Below are 23,700 nucleotides of genomic sequence, written 5' to 3' on the forward strand. Positions count from 1 at the left end.
TGGCTCAGGGCCCGCGGCCTCCAGGCTTCTGCAGTGCTTTGTACCCGCTGTACTCTCTGCTGGGTGACAACTTCTCATCCCCGTCCCCTGACCAGGGAGCTCAGCCAGGGCCTGGAGCCATTCTTACTCATCTCCGGGTCACACGACCCAGAGCCCAGGACACAGGAGAAACTCATCTCACACTAGCTGGGTAAATCAGCAGATGATCCCAGGGCCACCAGACTCTTCGCAGACACCGGCTGGCACCAACTCATCTCCGGACCTCCTCCCTTCGACTCCTTCCTTTCCTTCCTCATCCTCCTCCATCCCATCCTGCTGGCTCTGTGTCCAAACTGCACTTGGGATCACGTTCCCCTCAGCCACTGCCCCAGGCCTGGCCCCCATCTTCTATCAGCTGCCGTAGCTCCCTGAAGAGTCTTCCCCATGGTCCTCTTGCCCCTCCAACCCGTTCTCCTCTCAGCCACCAATGACTGCCTTAAAAACTTAATCCATTAGTGCCACCTACATGGTCCAAGCCTCTTCAATGGCTTCCCATGGCACTTTGGGGGATAAAATCCAGCTTTGTGCTATGGAAAGCATGGTTTATGAGGCCTTGCGAGATTCGGTGCTATCCCCCGCCCCCATGCTCATATAATGCCACTCTTGCCCTTGATCACTAAGCCCAGCAGAGCTGTCCCACCACAGGGCCTTTGTATGTGCTGTACCCGCTGCCTGGCATGCCCTCCCCAGTCTACACAAGGCTCTTCCTTCAAGTTTCAGGCAGCTTGAAGGGCCTTCTTTGGCCTTGGCCTTCTGTCCAAGGCAGAGCCCTCCCTGTAGCCTCCATTTCTGCCTTTAACCACCATTACAGCTCACATCCCCAGCGCCTACCACTGTATCTGGCCCACAGTAAATGTTCAGGAGGTGATTTGTTGAGTGAATGAGTGTGTGAGTGAGTGAATGGTCCTCTTGAACACCTGCAGTGGTCTCCCTCTGGGCATCCAAATTCTAGTTTCATTTGCTTCTCGACTAACAAAGTTAGAAGAGTTTGGTGTTGTGAACTTTTTTTTTTTTTTTTTTTTTAGCAGAAACCAAGACTGGCTTCTTGCTTCTGACCATAGTTAGCCTCTTCATTGTTACTGTCATTTGTCAGCATTGACTTACTTCAGAGAAACTGTCCCCATGTTTCGACTCTCTTCCCATAGCCACAGGAAGAACACCCATGACGGTCCCTCCATGGTGGACCTCTGCCCTGGGCCAGGCCTGGGTGCCAGTATGGAGGCAGTTTTCGAAACACCAGTCCTGGGGCCCTGTGAGGGCAGACCCAGAGTGGATCCAGGCTGCAGAGCCTGGTCCCAGCACCCATGACAGCGATGAAGGACTCTGGGCTTCCCTCTTGGAAGCACTGGGTGATAGAGTCCCCCCAAACCAGCAGGTGCAGAAGTCATTTCCCCTTTTAATTAGACCAACACCAGGCCACTCAGAAACCAAATGGCTCAGTCCTGACTCGAGGACAGCCCCAGCCTACCATCGCTGGGGCCGCTCCAGAGAAGAGTCCACTGTGGCACTTGCTTTGGAGCAAGTCCTGGGCCCCCAGAATGCAGCGCTTCGGAACCTGGCTTATTCAGAAACACAGTGGGCTCCCATCCGGAATGTGACCATTTTCACCACCTATTGGTGCCCTCCGTTCCCAGTGGCCATCACCTTTCACCTGGACGGCTGCAACAGGACTCCAAACTGCTCCCCCTGCTTCCATCCCGACCCCTGTGGTCTGGTCTACACAGCAGCCAGAGCAATCCTATCAGGAACTAGTCCGATCACGCCCCTCCCCTACGCCCTGCTTGGCCCCGCATTTCACTCCCAGTGCCGATGACACCCTCGCGGTGGGCCTGTACATGATCCACTCTGCTTCTCCTCACTTTCATTTCTTAGCCCCTTCCCTTGACTCTGCTCCAGCCACACGGGCCCCTGGCTGCTTCTCAACCTCTCCGGGGCGAGTCCCTGACCCAGGCCCCAGCTGGCTGTGCTCTCCACCTGGACAGGCTCCCAGGGGCCAGCGAGCTCCATTCCCTCACTGACCGTGAGGCTTTCCTCCAATGCCACCCTCTGTTCAGATTGCCCTGGCCCAGCCCCGACTTGCTCCATTTCACTCCCCAGCTCCCCAGCCCCTGCTGCTTCTAGCACACCATGCAACTCACAGGTGTATCCTATTCGCTTTGCTCTGCTCTGCATCTATTTTGTTCTGTGGCGTACCCCAAGCCCCTAGAACGTAGGAATGGTCGAGAAATGTTTGAATGAATAAAGGTCTGCCTGCCCTGTGATCACCTCCCCCAGCTTCCCTCTCAGAGTCTCGGAAAGTCAGCCTCTGACCCCTGCCCCCCCCCCGCCCTGCCTCGGCACACACTCCTGAGACAACCCACACCTCCACTGGGGGCCCTTGGTTGCTCCCAGTCACGTGCAGCTGGCTCCCTTACCTTCTTCATGGCCTTCCCACTCTGGGAGGCCAGTCGGACCTCTCCCCACCTTCCAGGCCCACAGTGAGCTCCAACGCCTTCCTGGGGGCCCCCTGAAGGATGCTGCTTTATATCCCCGCCTGCTTCCCCATGGCCCCCAAGTGGGAGCCACCCACCTGTTTGAGCTCTAAGTCCTTAAACTTCATCATTCTCTACTCTGGAGGCACAGAGAAGTGGATGGGGAGGGTAGACAGTGTTTGGTTACTAATCCTGTGAACTCTTCCAAGACCTGGCTCCTTCCCTCCTCTCGAGTCACCTCTTCTGGTCTTTCTCTTCCCCTCTCTCTAGCTACCCTTTCTCAGGAGCCTCTTCCTCCCGAACCTCAGGCTCTGTCCTCCCCACTCTCTCTCTGGGTGACCTCTGGTGGCTTCAGTGTCACTGCCCCCACCCCCTCCCCCTTAGGGCCAGCTCAGGCCTCGCCCTCAACTCCAGACCCACCAGACGACTGCGTCCTCCTATCACAGGTCACCTCCAACACCACGTGACAAAATCTGGACCTGCTAAGCCCTTGGAACACCCCCCCTCTGTGTCCGGTCTCCATGAGAGGCATCTGGTCGGATAGTGTCATCCAGGAGTCTTCCTTTCCGCTCATCCCGGACAAATGTGGGTCGCTAGTCCAGAAGTTTCTCAAGCCCCGGACCCCCTTGCTCACAGCCACCACCTGACCCAGACCATCACTCTTCCCCCTGGGCCACCGTCTCCTCCCTGCTTCCTGTCTTCCGTCCCTGCCACTTAGCCCCTCACCGGGGCTGTCTGAAGGCTCCTCAGCTGGTAACTCTCCACGCACACCGTCCAGGGCTCTGCACTGCCTGAGGTTCAAGTCCAGGACTTGTTCATGCGGTGCCTTGCCCATGTTCCTCTAGCTTCTCTCTCGAGCCCTGTGCGCATCTGCAGTCCTGGGATGGACAGACTCTGTGGCCTCCAATCCTTTGGCCCTGCCAAACTTTCTGCCAGGAGCGCGCTGCTCTTCCCCACTTCTGCGCCCAGCCTTCACCTGGCCAATCGTTCCCCCTCAGCTCCGCTCCCACCACCTCCTGCAGGACACCTGCTCAGGGTGGGACACTTTCCACTCAGCTTGACTGCTTGGGGATTCTTGGTGCTCCGTTTTGTCCGCAATTCCCGTATTCTGCCTCCTCGAGCCCTCCACGCGCATCCCACATTCCACGTGAGAAAAAAACGGAACCCCAATCTTCCCCCATGAACCTTCCCTATGGGCTCTCCCTGCCCTACCCACTGAGTCGTGCTCTGACCGCGATGGAGACATCTACACGTCTTTGTTGAATGAGTAAATGAGCAGTGAATGATTTACTGCTCTTTAAATATGTAAATTAGGTATCCCAATGAGCGCTGATGTGCTTTCATCTGTGGGAAAGCGGGGTGCGGACTCCTGGAAGGCATAGACCCATCTGGGTCTGGCCAGGGGCGAGGTCACCCATGGCAAGAACAGGGGAATAAGGTCACAGCCTGTAGCGGATACTGGTGTCCTTCCAGGGCTCACTGACTCGGCTCCAACTGCCGAGGAACCACTCCCTCCGGGATCAGCTCTTAACCTCGGCCCTCAGGTCGGGTCCCTCTTAGGTGCTGTCCCACACCATTTCCCAGAGCTCCCCAGCAGGACTGAGCTCCCTCGGGCTGCCCACAGGGATAACTGTCTTGACATCACCCCTTGCCCTGTCTCCCTCCCCCACTCCTTATGGGTGTTTTCTGGGCTCAACTCCCAAATAGCCACCTGTACCCGAATTCTTGTCTCAGTATCTATTTCTGGAGCCCGAACTAAGACACCGTCCCAGATGCTCCCTGGCAAATGGCACGCTCAAAACTGTTAGTCCCCCCTCAACCCTCTTGCTCCTGGAGAGTTTATCTTCTGTCTTCACGCCAGTCACACACGCATTCATTTATTCAAATACTCAGTGTGCACCTTCCCTGCGTCAGGCTCTGGGCTGTCTCAGCGGATGAAGATGAATTCAATAGTCCTGGTTCTCAGGGGTCGGACCCGAAACTTAATAGGTCAGAATGGCTGCTTTGTCCCGGACACAAGTGAGACATCCTATATGAATTCTGCCATAATATGAAGTCGCTAACATTGACAGGGTGATCACCTGGGGCTGGCACTGTTTTAACCATGGTTGCATACAAGCCTGGCCAACCCACTCAAGGGCCCCACGAGGTCCACACAAGGCCAGAATTAGCCAGAACCAGCTTTTGATCCCAATGCAGCAGACGGGGCCTTTCAGCCAGGATCGTGCGCCTGCAGGATCCCTTTCCATTATGGAGGCCACACTCTCCGAACACCTGCCCTGCGCCAGGCAGGGGGCTGAGCCCGCACACAGTGTCTGGATTCCTCCTCACAACCACCCTGAGGAAGGAGGCTTCATCCCTGCTAGGAGATGAGGAAACCGAGGCACCCAGGTTTATGTGAAATGTCCAGAATAGGGACTGGGAGGGGGACTCTCTTAGGAGGTTTGGGGTTTCCTTGTGGGGTGATGAAAATGCTCTGCAATTAGATAGGGGGTGATGGCTGCACAGCCTCATGACTATATTAAAAACAGCACTGACTGTACGTTGTAAAATGGTGAACTTTATATTGTATGAATCTAGAGCACCCTGGAGGTCCACGTCGGGGCTGGAAGTGAGCACTGGCCAACATGTATATTTCCCCATCTCCGCCCCTGTGCCGAGTCGACCCCTCCTAAGATCCCGGATTCTTGGATGTCCCCAGAGTCCAGTTTGGCCTTGACTCTGGGGACATCCCAGCGCCTATGGTGGCGCTGGGAGGTCACTCACTCGTGTGCAAGTTTCACCGGCCTTCCAGCCCCTAACTCCATTGCACACACCTGTTCCTCTCCTTTTGGCACAGAGCCCTTCCTGCCTCATGCCTCTGGTTACAGCCAAGGGTCTCAACCTCGATTCAGACAAGAACCACCTCCCTCCAGGCTCGGCCCAAGCATCAGTCATTTTTAACACTCCCAGGTGATGCCAACACCTCCCAGCAGCCAAAGCTCCGGCATCCAACTGGAGGCGCAGGGCTGTGGATAATTCATCTCTGCAGCCCCAGGACCTGCCAAGGCACAACCTCTTGGCACTCGGTTTGCTCAGTAAATCAACAAATAAAGGTTGGTTGAGTAAATTAGAGTCCAAATAAATGTGTAATATTTTATTTGCTGGATACAAACAAATAAATGGAAGACAATTCCATTTATTGAATTGGGAGAAGAAAATTCAGTACTTAAAAAAAAATAAAATCACTTAAAAGAAAGAGCCAGCAACTATTAGAGCTCTTCCGGATACCAGACGCTCACGTCCAGAGACAAAAATCAGGCTCACGCACGCACTGTGCTCAGCACAGAGTGGGATGCGAGACGGAGCCAGCCCATTTCATGGATGGGGGAGCCAAGGCCAGTCTGGATACGAGATTTGCTCAAGCCAGGATTATGTTGACTAAGAGGTCCTATCTACTAAGAGTGAGAACGTGCCAGATGCGAAGCAAGGCCCTCACATATTATTTCCACTTCCACAGCCACTTTTGGAGGGAGATAAGCATAAAGCTCAGAGAGGTGCTGAGTGACCAGTGCATGGCTGTTAAGGGCCAGAGCCAGGCCCAGCCCCCCGGTCCTCCTATGCGCAAGCCTGCAAGTGCCTCACAGGTGACAGGATGGAAACCGTCTCCCACAAATTGGATGAATGCGGGTCCAAAGGCATGTGACGGTGAAGACCAGCTTCGCCAATGCAGCCATGAAGCGAAACACGTGCAAAGCGACATGGGTCCTAGATGACACCTCCGGTCCCTCATCAGGTCTCACTCTTGGCAAGGACAGCACCATGGCAGCCATGCTCTCGTAAGGAGCCTGTGGAGAAGGCTGGTCCCAGGGGTCGGCCTCACCTGGGACACCCACCCTCGGCTTTAGAGGCCTCTGAGGGCCTCCTCCTCCGCTTGCCCCAAACTCCTTACAACCAAGAAGAAACTCTCGTTGGCTTCTTTATAGCAATGAAGTGTCGTTAACCCCTGGACTTGTGCTAAAGCCCCAGAGGTTGTGTCCTTAAAACGGCAGCTGCTGAAACACACTGCGGGACATCGGAGCCTCTGCCGACCCCTGCGTGGCACCGTATGAGTCTGCTCGACGACCCCACTGGTGAGATCACCAACGTCCTGAGCACCAAGGAGAGGGGGCAGTGTGGGTGACGTCCTGTGGCTTCTCTGCTCCTTCATCGACAAAACCCAGCAGAATCCCTGGCCCCAATCCTCCCCTACAACCACAGCCACCAGGCGAGTCCTATCGCCCCGGCCTCCAAAACCATCTTAAATTGGACCGGGGCTTAAGACTGCCACCTCACCATTGCCCCCACATCCAGCTCCCCACCCCCCCCACCGGTTCTGGCCTGGACCCAAGGACAGCCTCCTCACTAGGGAACTGGTCTCTGCAGAGGCCACACCGCACCTCTGCTCAAAACTGTCTGGAGGTGGACACGGTGAGCTGGGGACCCAACCACCAGCCGGAACCAACCACCAGACGTGAGCAGCGAGGCCGTCAAGATGGATCCAGCCCCAGCCAAGGGACTGAAATCACAGGAAGGACCTCAGGCGAGAGCCTCCTGGTGGAGCCCCGTCAACCCCGTCACTGTGAGAGGAAAGGATGATGCACGTGTTGTGCTTTTAAACACTAACTGTTGGGGTGATTTGTTCCTTGGCCATAGATGGACCTGGGAATGGCGTGACCTCTGTGGAGGTCAGGGAGGATTTTCCTGGGCTGAGGTCTGCGGGAGTTAAGGTCAACCACTTTGAGGGGGAGCCTGGAACAGAAGGACTCACATATGCAAAGACTCTGAGACAGGAAGGAGGAAGGCCCGATCAAGGAAAGGAAAGGGGGTCCTGACCCTGACGGTCAGCCACAGAGGGGCAGAGGTGGGCAAAAGATGCAGCGGGAAGCAGGAATTACCTCCCCTTCTTACCAGCTGGGCAGCCTGGAACAAGTAACTCACCCTCTCTGAGCCCTAAGCTCCTCACAGAAATTGGGGATGATACCACTTACTCTAAAGAGTGTTTAAGGAGTAAATGAGATGAGGAAAGCAAGCTTCCACCTCAGCACCGGGAACCAAACACTGGTTTCCTTCTAGTGTTCTGGGTGAGTGGGGAAAAAAAAAAAAAAAAAAGGATTCTAGAACTCCCACACTCCCATTTGCTTCTCTTTGTTAAAACTTGGCCCTTGGCACACAGGTCTGGGAACCAGGTGACCCCATTCTAGCTCCACCACTGCTGTGTGACCTCTGGGGAGTCACTTAACCTCTCTTCTGGTTTTTCTAAGAATAAAATAGATGCAAAAATAAAATCTCTATCGGTGACTCGACTCCGTGAAGACAGGCACTGTGGAAACGCAGGCGCCCGCCTCTGTTCTGCCACAGCTATTTTTGGCCCAATCAGCCTCAGAAGCAGGTCGCACGGAGGGCTGCCCGTGTTCTTCCTTGAGGGCTAGTACATGTCTCCTTCCGTGGCCTCCGCCGTCTGAGTCACATGCAGGGACGAGTGGGCATCGCCGACATCCACCAAGTGAGTCCAGGTCCTGAACTCCGGCGGCTGCCGTGTGGGCTTTCTGCTCAGGCCCCCAGCACGCCGTCACCTTTGCCAGGATTCACCCCTGCCCACGCCTTCCGGAAACACCCAGGACTCTGGTTGACTGTGAACCTGGCAAGGGGCATGGGCGGAACTCTCTGGAAACCTTTTCCTTCCTGTCGAATACCTAGGGGAGCCTACACACCCTTCAAGAGCCAACTTCATCCTCAAGCTTCTAACCTGATGCCCCTTGGACAACAGAGAGGCACCAGCCCAGCCTGGAGGCCAGTGACCTTTCATTATCATGACTGTTACTGTTAGTATTATTTTTTTTTTATTTTTTAAAGTTTATTTATTTATTTTGAGAGACAGAGAGAGACAGAGACAGCATGAGTGGCAGAGGGGCAGAGAGAGAGGGAGAGAGAGAATCCCAAGCAGGCTCCACGCTGCCAGCACAGACCCCGACGTGGGGCCCGAGTTCACAAAACCTCGAGATTGTGACCTGAGCTGAAACCAAGAGCCAGGCATGTAACCGACTGAGCCACCCAGGCATGTCCAGTATTATTTATTAGCTTCCATTTATGGAGTGTTACTTGGGTTCCGCAAGGTGGTTACCACATGTCACCGAAGCCTCACGACCACGCACATGCCCCAGGTAGCGTCATTAGCCCCATTTTGCAGATGCAGAAGTTGAGGTCCCAAGCAGTTAAGGATACCTTATTCAGGGGTGCCTGGGTGGCTCAGTTGGTTAAGCGTCCGACTCCTGATTTTGGATCAGGTCATGATCTCATGGTTCGTGAGTTCGAGCCCCACATCGGGTTCTGCGATGACAGATTCTTGGGATCCTGCTTGGGATTCTCTCTCCCTCCCTCTCTGCCCCTTCCCTGTGCACGCGCGCTCTCTCTCTCTCTCTCTCTCTCTCTCAAAATAAGTAAATAAACTTTAAAAAATTAAAAAGAAAAAGGGTACCTTGCCCAAATCACTTAGCTAATGAGAAGGATTTGCCACCAGGTCTGGAGGGCAGGAAAGCCAGGCTATGAGTCATTGGGCTGTAACAGTGCTTTTCAAGCACATACCTTCTGCCAAGTGCAGCCTATATAATTTCCAGCCTTCACAGCAATGCTTTCTCTAGGAGGTATCACTAGCCCCACTTTACAGATGCGGGAACTGAGGCTCTGAGAGGGATGGGATGTGCCCAGGGTCACAGAGCGAGGAGTGGAAGGGCTGGGTCTGACTCTAAGGTTCCCTGCCCTGATTGCCATTCTCTCCGACACTGGTTCTCAAGAGTGTGCACCCGGGCCAGCAGGAGAAACAGCTGAGAATGTGGGAATGAGGCAAATCCTCAGGCCCCACCCCAGACCCACCTAATCAGGAATTCTGGGGACCGGCTCCAGCAACCTGGGTTTATTAAACAAGCCCTCCAGGGGATTCTGACCACACTCATGTTTGGGAACCACTGGTCAAGCCTCTCCCTCTGGCCCACAGCTTGTAAAAGTTTACGAAGTCCAGCTGCCCCTTTTAAGTGCAAAGGGTGGTAGGCAGAGTCGGAGGAACAAAGGGCAGACAGTGGAGATGCTTTTCCACGCTCCTTTCCAGTGACAGGTGGGACTCAACAGACTTCTCAGGGCTGCTGGGAGGGGTGGCACAGGGTTGGGTTCCCCCCGCCCCCAACAGAGGAACGCACAGCTGAGCTGCCCCCATGAGCAATGAGTTCCAGATGGAGATGGGGGGGAGGCAGCGTCCTTGAAAGTTTCGTGATAAAACAAAACAAAACAAACATGCCAAAACCAAACAAATCAACACCCAAACACACCACCTTGCCTTTGCCAGACAAGAGTGGCTCAGCAAAAGGGAGACCAGCTGTCCCGGTTAGCCCAGGACTGGCGGCTTTCACGGGATATAGGATTTTCAGGGGTAAAACCAGGACAGGATTGGGCAAAACATGACAAGGTGGTCACCTTGAGCAGCAGGGTGCTGTTTGGATGAAGAGGGAGGCCTGCCTGCCTGGCCGCATGCAGAACATCCAACAATTCCAATATGCATTTCTGGCAGTCGCTTTCATGGGAGACTGGACAGGTCTGCCTGAAGACGCATAGAGGTTTCTCCCTTCCCTCTTTCTCCCTCTACCCCAGACCCCCACTCCTACAGACAAACATGCCTTCAGCAGGGAGTCCTCTGCCTGATCCTTGGGCTCCTAACTCCGGGCTTCAGCCACTCCCCCTCCTCCACGGACTGGCTGGCCTCCCTCTGCTCCACCTCATCCAACATCTACTGGAGAATTCTTTCCCAGATGCTCCCTTCCAGCCCCTGCTGCAAGGGTGCACAAGTCCCTGTGCACCTCTGTGTGCCTCCAGTGTGCCCAACGCAGGCGCTTGGCAAATGCTGGCCAGTGAAGGAGAGGCCCGTGTCAGCACAAGGGATGAAAGGCACATCCGATGGGCAAAAGGCGACACGTGCCTACACGCAGTGTCTCCAGAAAGATAGCAGAAAAGGACGCTCCTGCCAATACCTCTTGCAAACTGAGCTGCATGAGGGCAGGAACGGCTCCTCTCTTGCTCTACACTGGCTCCCCAGCCGCTGGCACAGTGCCCAGCCCTGCTGAGCCCCATGTACGCCTACTGAACGAAATGACAACAGCAGCTTCATAGCTCTGAAGCCCCGTGCCTGCTGGGAGAGGCGACTCCCTTGGGGATTACAGAACAGGCTGAAGTTGCAATGTGGCTCTATAGGTGCCTGACATTTACTGGGCACCACCGTGTGCAAGGTCTAGGCTGGGCTCGACAAGGACAGAGCGAATTGTGCAAAATATTTTCTCTGCCACTGGTCTAATCTGCCTCGCACGTCCTCAGGGAGGCCATGGCTGTGGGGTGCCTCCCCTGTCTGACCTGCCCAGGGTCCACATCCTCGTCCTTGGGCTGTATACAGCCCCTCTACCTAGCTCCTCCCTTGGAAAGCGATCTGTCCTTTAACCTCTGTCCCTACATGCCAACGCCAAGGGTGGTCACATGGCCCAGGCCTGACCAATCAGCTTATTCCATCCCATCAGAGGCCACCTCGACTGGTCCAAGGACAGACATGTGACCCAAGCTGGTCCGATGACAGTCAGCCCCGGGACTTCAGTTGAAGGATTCAGAAAGTGAAGCTCCCCTTGTAGGAAGATTACTAACTGTAAGGGTGATGGAATCCCAGAGCCTGGAGCCACAGACACTGGGCCAGCCTGAGAGAAGAGGCAACCCAGGAGAACTCAGAAGACAGAGAGGCAGAGACAGAGATCCAATGCTATCATCATACAAGACCTGCTTCTAGAACGTCCCGACACATGAACTGAGAAACTAACATCTCTCTCCCCGGTTTTGGTATCACAGCTATGTGTAACTGAAAGAGCCCCGCCACAGGACCAGACTGCGTCTGCTTTCCTCGCCCCCAGAAGCCCTCAGGCCCAAAGCCCACCAGAAGGCCTCTCTCGCCTCACACGAGGCACTCTCTGCCTGCCTCCCCTTCTCTGCAGCTCCCAGCCTGGCTCCAGGCCCTGATGGGTGGTCTGGGGCTTGCAGTCTCCGACGAGTTCCCCACTCGACTCCGGTCCGGCAGCTCACCCCCCAAGCCACCCTCCACATGGTCGGGAAAGCTGACCTTTCTGAAGAAGACGATACGGAATCCTGCCGCCTTCCCGCTTAACACCTCTGTGGGCTCACTGCTACCCGCAGCCAGCAGTTTTCTAAAGGGTGGGGTGCGTGTCCCTGCAGGTAAGTGAGCTGACTGCAGGTGGCAGGTGGACCCAGCACACCAACACACTGAGACACGGAGCAAGAAACTTAGGCCCCTTTGGGTTCTCTCACAAGCCTTCTGATTTCTTTACAGAGAAAAATCTCCACGCAGTCCCTGCTCGAGCTCTGACATCTATCTTTCTACCACTTGCTTCTCTCCCTTTTTATTTTTTTAAATGTATTTAAAGTTTATTTATTTATTTTGGAAGAGCCAGAGACAGCGTGAGAGTGGGAAGGACAGAGAGAGAGAAGGGGACAGAGAATCCTAAGCAGGCTCTGTGCTGTCAGCACTGAGCCCAAAGGGGGGCTCAAACTCACAAAACTGTGAGATCATGAGCTGAGCCGAAACCAAGAGTCTGATGCTTAACTGACTGAGCCACCCAGGCGCACCCTCTCCCTTTTTAACAAGAAGAGGGAAAGCCTTGAGCTCGGAACCTTCCACAACAAGCTAGAACTCTGAAACGCTGCTTTGTGTTCGTTGCATTTATTTTTATGGTCACCCTCTAATTATGCCAATGATACTGGTTTTTCATTGACTCATTTCAGTAGTTATATAAAGATTTTTTTTTGGAAATTGGTTAATATAAACAAAAAAAATGAATCTATTTAAAGAAACACTAAGGCAGGGGCGCCTGGGTGGCTCAGTCGGTTAAGTGTCGGGCTTTGGCTCAGGTCACGATCTCATGGATCGTGGGTTCAAGCCCCATGTCGGGCTCTGTGCTGACAGCTCAGAGCCTGAAGCCTGCTTCGGGTTCAGTGTCTCCCTCTCTCTCTGTCCCTCCTCTGCTCATGCTCTGTCTCTCTCTGTCTCTCTCTCTCTCTCTCAAGAGTAAATAAACATTAACGAAATAAAAACTAAGGCAAATAACAGGATGTATTTGGATATGGTGAATGATGTTTGGCAAACAACAATTCACAGGATGAAATGTGATCTCCTCAGCCAGGCACACAAGGCCCTTCACGTTCCGCCCCTTGACAACTCCTTCCAACCCACTGAAGGGCTTGGGACTCCCATGATTGAGTCTCACAAAGCCATGCTTCCAACCTTCTGCCCATGCTATTCCTTCTGTCTGATGTCCTTTCCCCACACCTTCCTTATCAACTTAGAACAACCCTATCCATGTTAAGACTCAGGTCAATGTTACTGTCTACTGTGGCCCAACTACTCAAAGATTTGAAGGCTACCTGTGCTCTCTCAGGCCACTTTTTGAGCCTCTTCTTTGAGGCTGAGAGACCCCCCGAAGACCAGAATGGTCTTTCACCTCTGTGTCTGGCACAGAGGCTCAGTTAGAGCAGGGCGGATGGAAGGGACCCCTGCTGGGGGACGTGGACCAATCAGATGCAAGCATAGGCTTGCACAGGAGATGGCATAGGCTCGTTGCCCAAAAAGTGGAAAGAGGAGGGCTTCCAAAGGAAGCAAAGGGGGAAGGGAGTGATCTGCAGAGGCAGGTGCCTGAGGCTGGGCCCCCCCGGTACAACCCAGGGGTTCCCTCAGGAGAGAGAGGGAGGTGAACATGCTGGGCTACAGGGTCCTTCGGAGGCCTGGAGCAGAGAGCCCGGTAGGCCAAGGTTCTCAACCTTAACTTATATTTGGATCATCTCTGAACTTGTTATAATGCCAATTCCTAAGCCGCACCCAAAGACTGACTGGGTGGGTTAGAAGTGGGTCCTGAGCTACACTTTAAAAGGAATGCTTCAGGTGACGTTGAGGGCCACACTCAGAGAAGCACCGGGCTACAGGTGTCACGGAAGAATGGGAACAGGTAAGGGCCTAGCAGACCAAACTCAGAAATGCATCTGAACTGCAAAGATCCTCTAGAACATTGCATCACTGTCTGGACACTGAGAGCCTGAAGACACCATCTACCGGAGAATAAGCGTCGTCAAGGTTATTTAACATATGCCCCGAATAACTCAACGGAGATGTGTTCAGCGAGAGACAGCCACACACGATCACAGGTGGTCTAGAGGCCGTACCATCCAAGATGCAGAATCTCTGTTTAGTGACCTTCTCAACCAGCAATTGTAAGCAGGAGGCTTAACCCCTGAGAATCAGGATGAGGCCATTTCCGGCTAAAGAAAAACCCTCCTTTGTTTGAATGACCAGGCAATCAACCTGTTCGTAGATGAAATCAAGGCAAACAAGTGAAAGGGAGGTTTCTAGCTGAAAGGGAGGTTTCTAGCAGAACTCGCTGCAAATGGCTGTCAGGCATCTGTGTAAGTTCGCTCCCAGAGCCTCCGCTTGGGCTCCTAACCAATCACCTCCTCAAGCGCGAATTAAAATACAGACATGAAAGCATGCGCATGGGGAGGGTATTTAAGACTGGCCCGATGGCTGCACCCCTCTCAAGCTCTGGCCTTCAGAACAATCCAGGCCGAGTTACTCATCAAATGGAGATTGACTTTTATCTGATTAACCGATGGAGGCATCCTCCTCCATCCCGCAGGAACATTCTGTGGGAAAGGCGTTCTGCAGACTGCAGGGAAAAGTTGGGCCTTGGCTTCCCTCCTGCTCGGCCAGTGGAAAATTACAAAGGAAGCAAGGCTGCCCTCTGCTCTGCTCCCGGGGCCTTTCTGGGCCCGGAAAACACAGAGAGAACCCCAGAAACAAACCTTTACTTACCTGGGGCGGAGAGGAGTCTGGGAGGCGGTGGGGGCGGGGGCGGTGGGGGCAGCAAGGGAGGGGGCCGGCACTGGCAGATGTGTTGACAGCTATCGGTCACCTTGGAGCAGGACTTCTGGGGCTCACCGTGCGTCACCTGCAGAAACGGGCACACGCGCCCGAGAGAAGACAATGAGGCCACCAGGAGGGAAATGGACCCACGCCACCCGATCCCAGCCAGGGTGGAACCCGGGATCCTTCCCGAAGACCGAAGACCGCCGCGGGGAAGAATGAAGGCGTGGGCTTGGCTCAAAGGGAACGATGTTGTGGGAGGCTGGCAGGGCAGGTTTAGAGACCAAGGTGTTATTCCCAGCTCTGCCAGGGACCCGCTGACAAGTAACTTGGGTATTAGTGAGAGGTCGACAAGAATTTGATGGTTAACTCTCAGAATTTCCCTCCTGTACACATGAGGAAACTGAGACCCAGGCAGGAGAAGTGGCTGCCCAAGGTTCCCACACCATGTGGTGACAGGATACTGATTGTACCTCCTCAGTAACCCTAGCCAACCGTTCTTCCAGTCTCCAGAAGCCCTCGCCTTCTCTCTGTCCACAGCTCCTGACAGCCTTCCTCCGTCAACTCAGGCCAAGGTGCCCCCATCTTGAGGAAGGAAGCCTACCTTCCCAGGCCATGTGAGCAAGAGAGCCGGAGGGGTCTTGTGGGAAACACAGGACCAAACCATCCACATCCTCCCAGCAATCCCCGAGTGCTTGCCCACAGCTCAGGAGATCATGTGGCCACAGGGCCGTGCTCAGGAGGCCCCTGACAACGTTTCCAGCCCCACTGCACCCCATGCTCTCAGCTCCCGCTCTGCCTTCAATGCCCTTCTTCTACTCCCTGGACCCTGGCCGTGCATCGCCCCTCCCCCCTCCACTTTGCATATGCTGCTCCAGTGTCCCGGAATGTTCTCCAACACCTTTCTCTCGCTTTGTCCATTACTCAGAGTGGCTATCACCTCCTCAGGAAAGCATGTCTGACCAGGTCAGCTCTCCTTTTATAGGCTCTCCTGGTACCAGGTTCCACTCTGTGGGGCAAAAATCTACATTTGGGTGATTGCCTGGTTCCCACCTGTTTTCACCACTGGACTATAAGCTCTATGGGGGTGGCGGCTGGGCCTTGGATTTTCTGCCACTAAGGGAATGCCTGGCATTCAGTAAATACTTGGTGAATGGATGGATGGACGGACGGATGGATGAATGGATGAGTATTAAAAACTGGACCAGAATCCATAGCTCTTGACTCCTGGTCTGTACTCTTTCCACACCAGCCTTCATTACGTCACTTGTAAACAAGGACGGGGGCTGTGCTTGACCAGTAGTTCCAAACCCTGATGGCACATTAGAACCTCCCGGGCAGCTTAAAAAAAAAAAAAAAAAAAACTCGTGCCGGAGCCTTTCCCAAGACCAGTTAAATCAAAATTTTTGCAGGTGGAGCTGGGCATGACTATTTTGTTTAATGTCCCCAGGCTAGACTTCTACTGTTTAGCCCGCGTGAGAACTGCTGGCTTAGACACACCGCCAGCGTCCCTCCCTGCAGCAGAGGGCCCTAACCCATAAGCCTCCGGCTCTGTGCCCGTCCCAGGGAACAAGTGGCTTCAACGGCCTGGAGGGAAGAGTTGGCGGTCACCCTCACCTCAACGAAGCCCACCGTAACTTCTCTGGCTGTCATCTCAGGGGAGTAGAAAACCCAAAACCCCAGGTTCTCTGCAACCAGCCACCTGCAATGCAGCCTGCCATCGGGAAAGGCATTTTGCAGACGGCCTTTGGAGGCCCAAGGCAGCCTCCTCCTCTGTGCGTGTCCCCGGCCCGGCAGAGAGACCCCACGGGGCTCCGACGCTCCCTTCCCACTTGGAGGCCTTGAACAGGCTGGGTAATGACCACTGGGGGATGGCAGCAGGAGGTGGACTGATTTACAGCCCTAACTTAATATCTACCGGGCCAAGAAGCTGCTGCTTGCGACTGTTTAGAGGGTGCATGCTTTCAGAGGGCCATGGAGTGAGTTTCAAACTCCAAAGGCAATCTCATCACCCGCCGGGAAGGGCAGATCGTCAGATGGTGGGCCTCTCCTAGTCAGTCCGTGGAGATGCCTAACCCGTAGCATAGCAGCTTCACCAGTGTGCCTGTCAGCTCTCCTGTGGCCATTGAGCTGCCCTCCTCTTGGTTCCGACCTTCTAAGACCTTCTAAGACCACGGGGGTTGCTCGAAGGCTCCATTCTGCCAATGCTGGCCTCCGAGGGCATTCCTCTGCTGGATTCCACCAGTGTGCAAACGTCAAGCAATGCCACTGCTAAAGCAATTACTCTCCCTCTCTCTGAGGGGCAATTTATGCAAGAGTTCAAGAGGAGCACGTCTGCTTAACCCAGCCCAACACGATGACCCATTTTTCTGTGAGAGGATATAAGGGTACGGATGTATAAGAGAGTTTAATGCGATGAAATTATCAGTGGGGGAGCCGGGGCCAAGTTTCAAGGCTGAAGGGGGAGGGAACAAAGGAACGCATGGCACTTAAAAAAAATCCATGGTTCCTTGGTGTCTGGCTGTCTGTCCTTCTCCCTGGGGGGTGGACCCCACTTGGGGCCCCTCACTGGGGTGTGGTCCAGTGCAAGCCTGTGGCTACCGAGCCTCTCTTGACTGGTTACTTGCCAACTTCCTGAGCCCCACGTCCCCCACCCCCACCCCAGAAAATAGATCCATCTGCCCAGGGTAGCTTCTTCACCTCGTAAACCCTTCTCTCTGGGCACTTTCCCCACTGTTTGGCAACGTCTGCTGCCCACACTGAGCCTTGAGCGTTTGGGGCAGGCAGGTGGTGGGTGGGTCTGTGCTTTATTAGTCCTGACCAAGTGAGACTTCCTGAGCCCTACTGTGTGTCAGCCATGGGAAACAGGCTCTCGTTTCACTCTCATGAAGATCATGGAGAGAGGCAAGTATTGTCATCCGTGCTTATGGTGGGGCGGGGGCTCGGATAGGGACGACAGACCCAGAAAGGCTAAGTAACGCACTAAGATTTCACAGGGCCCTGCATTCAGTTGGTGCACAATGAAAAGATGTGTTGGGGGATGGTCTGCCCACCAGTGGAGAAACACAAGATCTCTTCTGTTCCCCAACTCTGGGTCCCCTCGGGGGTTCTGCAGATTGGTGGTTGTTGTGTTTAGACCAGTAGAGAAGACAAATCTCAGCACTGGGAGCTTGTCTCAACACCTGGCTTGCTTGCTTTGAATCGTGGGGAGTCCCACAAGGAGAAGAAAGTTACCCCTGAGGTCACCTGCTCTTGGCTGGACTTGACTAAAAATGGGCAGAGGCCCAGGGAGGTCAACGACCTGCCTAAAGCCCGCCGAACAAAAGCTGACACCATTACTTCCTGTGACCACTTCTGGTCCCGTTTTGCTGTCTCCTGCCTTCCTGCCCCTGCTCTGCAGCATTCCCCTGGGGCCAGAATCTTGTCAATGCTGCTGTCATGGACAGTGGGCTGAGGGACAGGTAAGTCCCACAGTCACCTGGATTTGGTACCTGCCACTGTGGTTTGGGGGCCACGGTGCTCCATGGTTGCTGGTTCCCGCTCACTCCCGGCCAATCAGCGCAGCTTTTCGGGTCGGTGGATGTTACCTCCTGAATAGCCCTGAACTCCATCAATGTCTCCCCACTCCCACTACTACTGCCCTAAACCAGGACACCATTGTATCTTCCCAGGGCAGCACCTGCCTCTGACTTAGGATTGTGAGATAAAATATAGGACACCTTGGGAAATTTTCGACGAACAGCAATTTTTAGTAGAAGTATGTCCCAAATATCGTATGGGATATACTTACACTAAAAGCATGAGCCACTGTTGATTTGAAATTCAAGTTTAACTGGATGTCCTGCAATTTTACCTGCTAAATCTGGCAACTGCTCCCCTCCGCGGCCTCCTTGCCTCTTGCCTCACCCCCACCTCTCCAAATCTATCTTGTCAGTGGGGCTGGACCAAGATTTCTAAAATGCCAGGCTGAGATTATGTCATTTCTTGCTGAAAACCTTCGACAGCTCCCATGGCCCTCAGGATCAAGTCCAAGCTGTGAGACACTATGCTAGTGGCTTATAATAGTAGCCTTACCTGGGACTTCCCTCCCCTCCCCAAGGTTCTTCCAGTGCCCCATTCTCTCCTCTGGGCTCAGGGTTATTCCCTCTGCCTGGAGGCTTCCTTCACACGGCATCCTGCTCCTATCTTGTCCTTGTTCATGCCTCAGCTGAAGCCCTCCACCTGCCAGGCTTCTCTGACCCCTCCATCGGGTCTCATCTCCAAGCTGTCTGCTCCTGCTGAGTTCTCTTACATATCATTACTTAATTATCTCTCCAGTGCCAGACTGTCAGTGCCATGAGGGCAGGGACTGCCCCCCGCACTTCACAAAGGGCCTGGCAAACAGTAGGTGCCCAATAAATGCTACTGATGAAATGAGCTCAGCCTTGCTGGTGGCTCCTCTTTAGCGCACAGAGACCCACTGGCCCGGATCAGAGCCTGTCTCCCTGGAGGACGCCCACAAAGATGATGGCTTCTGGCATCTTTTATGGAGACAGGCCAGCACCACAGTAACTTGATGAGACACACTCCTGTCACACCTAATAAATTTGCCAGCCTGTCATCCTCTTTGCTTGCAAAAAAAAAGGAATCATCGGGAAGTGAACTTAGAAGAACCCTAAATCACAAAAGCTCAGAATCGCTCTTCCAGACACATTAAAGAAGAAAGGGGAAAGGCTAGGGAATGCCCCCACCAACCTTGTGGCAATTTAAATGTCATCTGACTTTAATGATTAAGTTCCTTATCATCTGGGCGGCAGCCAGAGGCGTCAGGCGGATTGCAAGGTGGGAACCTGGTGCTTTGGGGGGACCACAGGTCTCTTGCTTCACCAATTACCCTATTAATTACAGCACTTTGATATGTCGGTCTCTGTCTCGCAAACGCTTACAACTTTGGGGGACTCTTCTGGCAAAATGCTTATGAAAACACAGATAGCTCTGAGTTCTTTCTCTATATTCAAGGAACTCCTATGATGTGACAGATTTTAACCTCTCCACTTAAAGGAAAATACATGGCTTTGCGCACTTGTATTTTTCTCTTCTCCCCTCTGTTCCCGTGGATTCAGCTCTTCCGCTTGACAACCAGATCCATCCATTCTAAAGCCCCTCTTCCCCTGGCTTCTCGGTCCTTATCATTTGTAGATTAATTTTTCCAGAGCCTCCTGCCAAGATTTTACCCATTTTACTTGTCTGGAGGACTCCTTTTCTAATTGATTTTCACAAAAATTGATTTGTATTAAGTAACAGCATCTGAAGCGCACACACACACACACACACACACACACGCACGCACGCACACACGCCTGGGTAAGTACAGCCTGGCTGAAAGAGGTGGTTAAAAAAACTGAGCTGCTGTCACAAAATTATTTCTTTTGGTGGTCATGGTGGGGAGACAGGGGGTCTGCTGCCTCAGTCTTGCTAGCCGACACCACAGAATTCCAGTCTTGGAGACTGACAACATCATCATGCGGCTGTCTATACATATCAGCTGAAAAAAGTGTTAGGGAAAACGGTAAACAAACGAATATAAAAACACAGTGAACTTAACATCTGAGGTTCCACTAAAAGTTGAACAAGGGAAGCTGGTCCCAAACCGCCCGAGTGTTTACAAGTGACAAAACCCTGAATCCCGAGGCGGCACAGCTGAGTTTAATAACTGCTGTTTCACACATTAAACAAAGCTGTCAATTCCAAAAGGAAAACAATGGTGAGGGAGACAGAGGCAAGCCAGACAAGAGAGCGGAGAAGATGAGCCTGGTGCTGAGGGTGGGGGGCAGACTCTGGTTGACCCACCCGCTCAACCAGCACACTCCTTCCAGCATGAGAACCCCTGGTGCTCCCCAATAATCACCCAGGCCACCATCTGAGCGGGACAGACGACAGCTGGTTCCCAGGGGGGCCCCATCACTTGGGACAGCTCACGGACCGCAGCAGACTGGCAAGGGGTCTCCCCCTATCCTCTTTTCTTTGATTTCTCCCTCCCTGTTCAGGGCAACCATCCGAACGATCCCCGACCCCCAAAATGCCACCAGAAGAACATGACGACGCAAAGACCCCAGGGTTGGGCGGTTCAATGCTCAAAACAATAAAAATGCCCTCCAGCGCCTGCTGAGCCACTGAGAATTCAAAAATCTCCAACAGACTCTGTCATGATCAACGGACTGCCCGGCCACGAAGACAGAAGAGCAGCATTACCATTACTAGTATCAATTACTCGCAGCAGCTACCGTTTAGTGTTGATTATGGTCCAGGCACGGCTTTAAGCGATCTTTACTCGCTTGATCTCATCCCAGTCTTGTAACAGCACAGAGAGGAACAAGAAACCGAGGCCCCGAGAGGCATTGCCTGAGGTCCTGAGCCGGCGAGGGCCAGAGCCGGGGCTCCAAATTCAGCGCTGACACCAAAGTCCACTTCACCACTCCACCGTACCACTGACCGTGGGCATCCTGGGAGGTACTAGGGGCCATGCCATCTAACCCTCTCCCTGACCCCAACTGACAGAACTCCAGCTGCTGGCCTCCTGGCCTCTGCCCTGGGGGTCTAGGGGGCCCAGGGTGAGGACTCCAGCCCCAGGCAGTCCTTACAGACAGCTCCTTCCTCCATCCCCACCAGTGGCCACCGGGCACCATCCCTGCACTTGTCCAACTCCGCCGCCTACAAGTAGCACAGCCTCTGCTGTGTCAATTCCAGTGTAAGAAGCCCGAGTGGAAGTTTACTAGTGATTCTGGTGGGAAATAAAGAATGTATATTGTTGGGACCATTTTCTTTGTAAGTGTGCTAGCGCTCTACGGTTTCTTTTCCCGCATTTCTGCAACAGAATGTTGTCATCAAGAAGGCACTCCCAAGCCCTTTCTGTTCCCAGGCCCTGTCCTGCAGGCCTTAGCGCGCCAGGACTGAGGCCTCCCCCTGGAGTTTTGCCCCATCTTTTCACGGCAGGAGTATGGAGGGGTGGGGAGAGCGGGAGGGCTTGCACCTCTTCTTTTCCTAAACTCTCCCCAGGGGCAACCAGAGGGCGCCTGCTGGAAGCAGGGCCACCCCCCACCCCCACCCCCGGTCCAGCCCGCCGAGCCCGCACCTCCCTGCCTAGGAGCCCACAACCCCCTGCCGCCGCTCACCTGCACGAAGCCCCAGAGCGGGTGGAGCGCGCAGTGCAGCAGCAAAGAAGGCCAGCAGCAGCCACGGCGCAGCACCAAGTCCCGGAGGAGCATCTCGGCCCGCGGCACCCGCGCACTCGGGGCGAACTGTCAGGGGAGCAAAGCCCTGGTCAGGCGGAGGCCGCGCGGGCACCGTCTCCCGCGCGCACCCGCACACGTAGCAGTCCCGGTTGGGCGGGCACCCTCATAAACCAAGCCTGCCCCTTCACTCCAGCTGGCACATTCGCTGACCCTTCGTGCACACTCACAGAAGCCGGCATCCCAGAACACTCTGTCCTGGCGCACACCCCCAGAACCCTCTGTGTATACCTTGGCCCCGTGCACACCCCCAGAATCCTGCGTGCACACTTTAGCTCCATGCACACCTCCAGAAACAGCCAAGCACACTTAACCTAGCCCAGTGCATCTCCCCAGAAACCTCCCCAGCCATGCACAACTCACTCCCACTGTGAGCACACTTCAAACCCCGCGGGCACCGCTCACCCTGCCTGCACACCCACAGATACGGCTGTGCACACCCACCGACTCATGCCTGCACACTCGCTGACCCTGCATGCACAACACCGGGAAATCACACGCTGCGTGCACCCTCCCTGCCCCGCCGGCCCCCACTGCGCACACTGCAACATAGGCACCTCCGTGCGCACCCCGTTCGCCCTCGCGCGCTCTCCCCAGCCCGGGCCTCCCGCTTCCGGGCGTGAGCCTCCCTCCGGCCTCCCTCTCCGCCCGCACCCCTCCAGTGCCTCACGCCACCTTGCCTGGCGGCGGCCCCAGCAGATCCTCGGCGCGGGGAAGGGAGGTCCGCGTTCCCCCCGCGGCAGACTGTCGCCGAGCCGCCGGACGGCCCCCATTTAAAGCCAGCCGCCTCCCCGGTCCCCCGCCCTCTAGGCGGGGCCTCGGTCCTCACCCTGGCGACTGCGCGGGCGCCTGGGGGCTTCACGTGCCGGGGAGGAGCGCCGGGCACTGGAGCAAAAGTTTGCGCGCGGCTGGGGCCTCGCGGGCTGCCGAGCGGGGGCCGGGCGCGGCGCGCTCGCACGGGGCGCAGGGCGCGGCGGCTCCGGGCTGCTCCCGGCCGCGCGCGGGTCGGGAGGGGCGGCACCCCGCGCCCGGGGCCGGGGCGGGCTGCCGAGGCGGAGGGGAGGGCGGGGAAAGTCTCCTCCGAGCCGCCGGGAGCGGGCGGCGCGAGCCTCCCCGGATCCCCGCCCTTCCCGGTGGCGCCGCGCGGCTGCCCGGGGCGCGGGGGTGCCGGAGCCGTCCTCGTCCGTCACGCCGGCCCGCGGGAGGCGCTGCCCGGGTGCGCCCGCTCGGGCAGCAGGGCCGCGGGCGGAGGCGAAATAAATAATGCACGAAAAAGGAAAACAGACGTGAGCCTCGCCAGAGCCTCGCCCGCCTCCCGCCCGGAGCTGCGCTCCCGCCCGCGCTCCCCGCCGTCGCCGCCAGCGCCGCTGCAGTGATTCCTCGTCTCCATCTAGCGAGGCTATTGTGTATTGGGAGCTTAATAATTTATTTATTCACCCGCGAGGAAGAGGACTCCCGGCCCCAGGGGGTCTGGCTCCACGCCCGCCCTTCCCCCGAGTTTCTCCGGGGCTGCGGGAAGGGGGCAAGGACTGACTCGCGGAGACCCCTTCCTGCGCTCCGTCCTTGCGGACTGTCTCCCCTCCCCCGCCCCATTCGGAACGGCGGTGTCCCCTGGGTGTCGTGGCTGGAAGGGGCAAGCCGGCCCTCCCGGGGCCAAGGGCCCTGTTGTCCCTTCTGTAGTCTCAGTGCAGGGACCTCTCCAACCACACGCTGCGTCTTGGAGGGAGTTGCCTGCGGCCCTGGGGAGGACCTCTCCACCACTGCTTTTCCTCAACCGTCTCCAACTCCTCTGTTGGAGGCAAGATTATCAACAAGTCGGTCACGAAGTAGCCTGCCACGTTTCGTTCAAACCCGCTGCCCCCGGCCTCCCAGACCGCACCGCAGGTACGCGCAGCCGCTCTGTTTATCCCGTGTAAGCGCTTGGGAAGCGCTTTGATGGATGGCCTTCCAGAAG

At 55.3% G+C, this 23,700-nt stretch overlaps 1 protein-coding gene across 4 annotated transcripts in view; it reads right to left on the reverse strand.

Moving 5' to 3' along the window:
* PRIMA1 (proline rich membrane anchor 1) overlaps positions 1-22,969 on the reverse strand; it is a 59,579-nt gene extending 36,610 nt beyond the window's left edge. For 3 of the 4 annotated variants that reach the window (XR_003422711.2, XM_027066508.2, XM_027066510.2), the window contains exons 1-3: positions 22,422-22,568; positions 21,630-21,755; positions 14,428-14,563 (exon numbers count right to left, since the gene is read on the reverse strand). Coding sequence is in view for 3 of the 4 variants with exons in the window: in XM_027066508.2 (XP_026922309.1) it covers positions 14,428-14,563; positions 21,630-21,722 (229 nt within the window). In the remaining variant the exon portion in view is untranslated. The other variant, XM_027066509.2, reaches the window with a different exon arrangement.
* Between the last annotated feature and the right edge of the window lie 731 nt (positions 22,970-23,700).

Source organism: Acinonyx jubatus, chromosome B3 (genome assembly GCF_027475565.1).
Source record: "Acinonyx jubatus isolate Ajub_Pintada_27869175 chromosome B3, VMU_Ajub_asm_v1.0, whole genome shotgun sequence".
In the NCBI taxonomy this organism is placed as follows: domain Eukaryota; kingdom Metazoa; phylum Chordata; class Mammalia; order Carnivora; family Felidae; genus Acinonyx; species Acinonyx jubatus.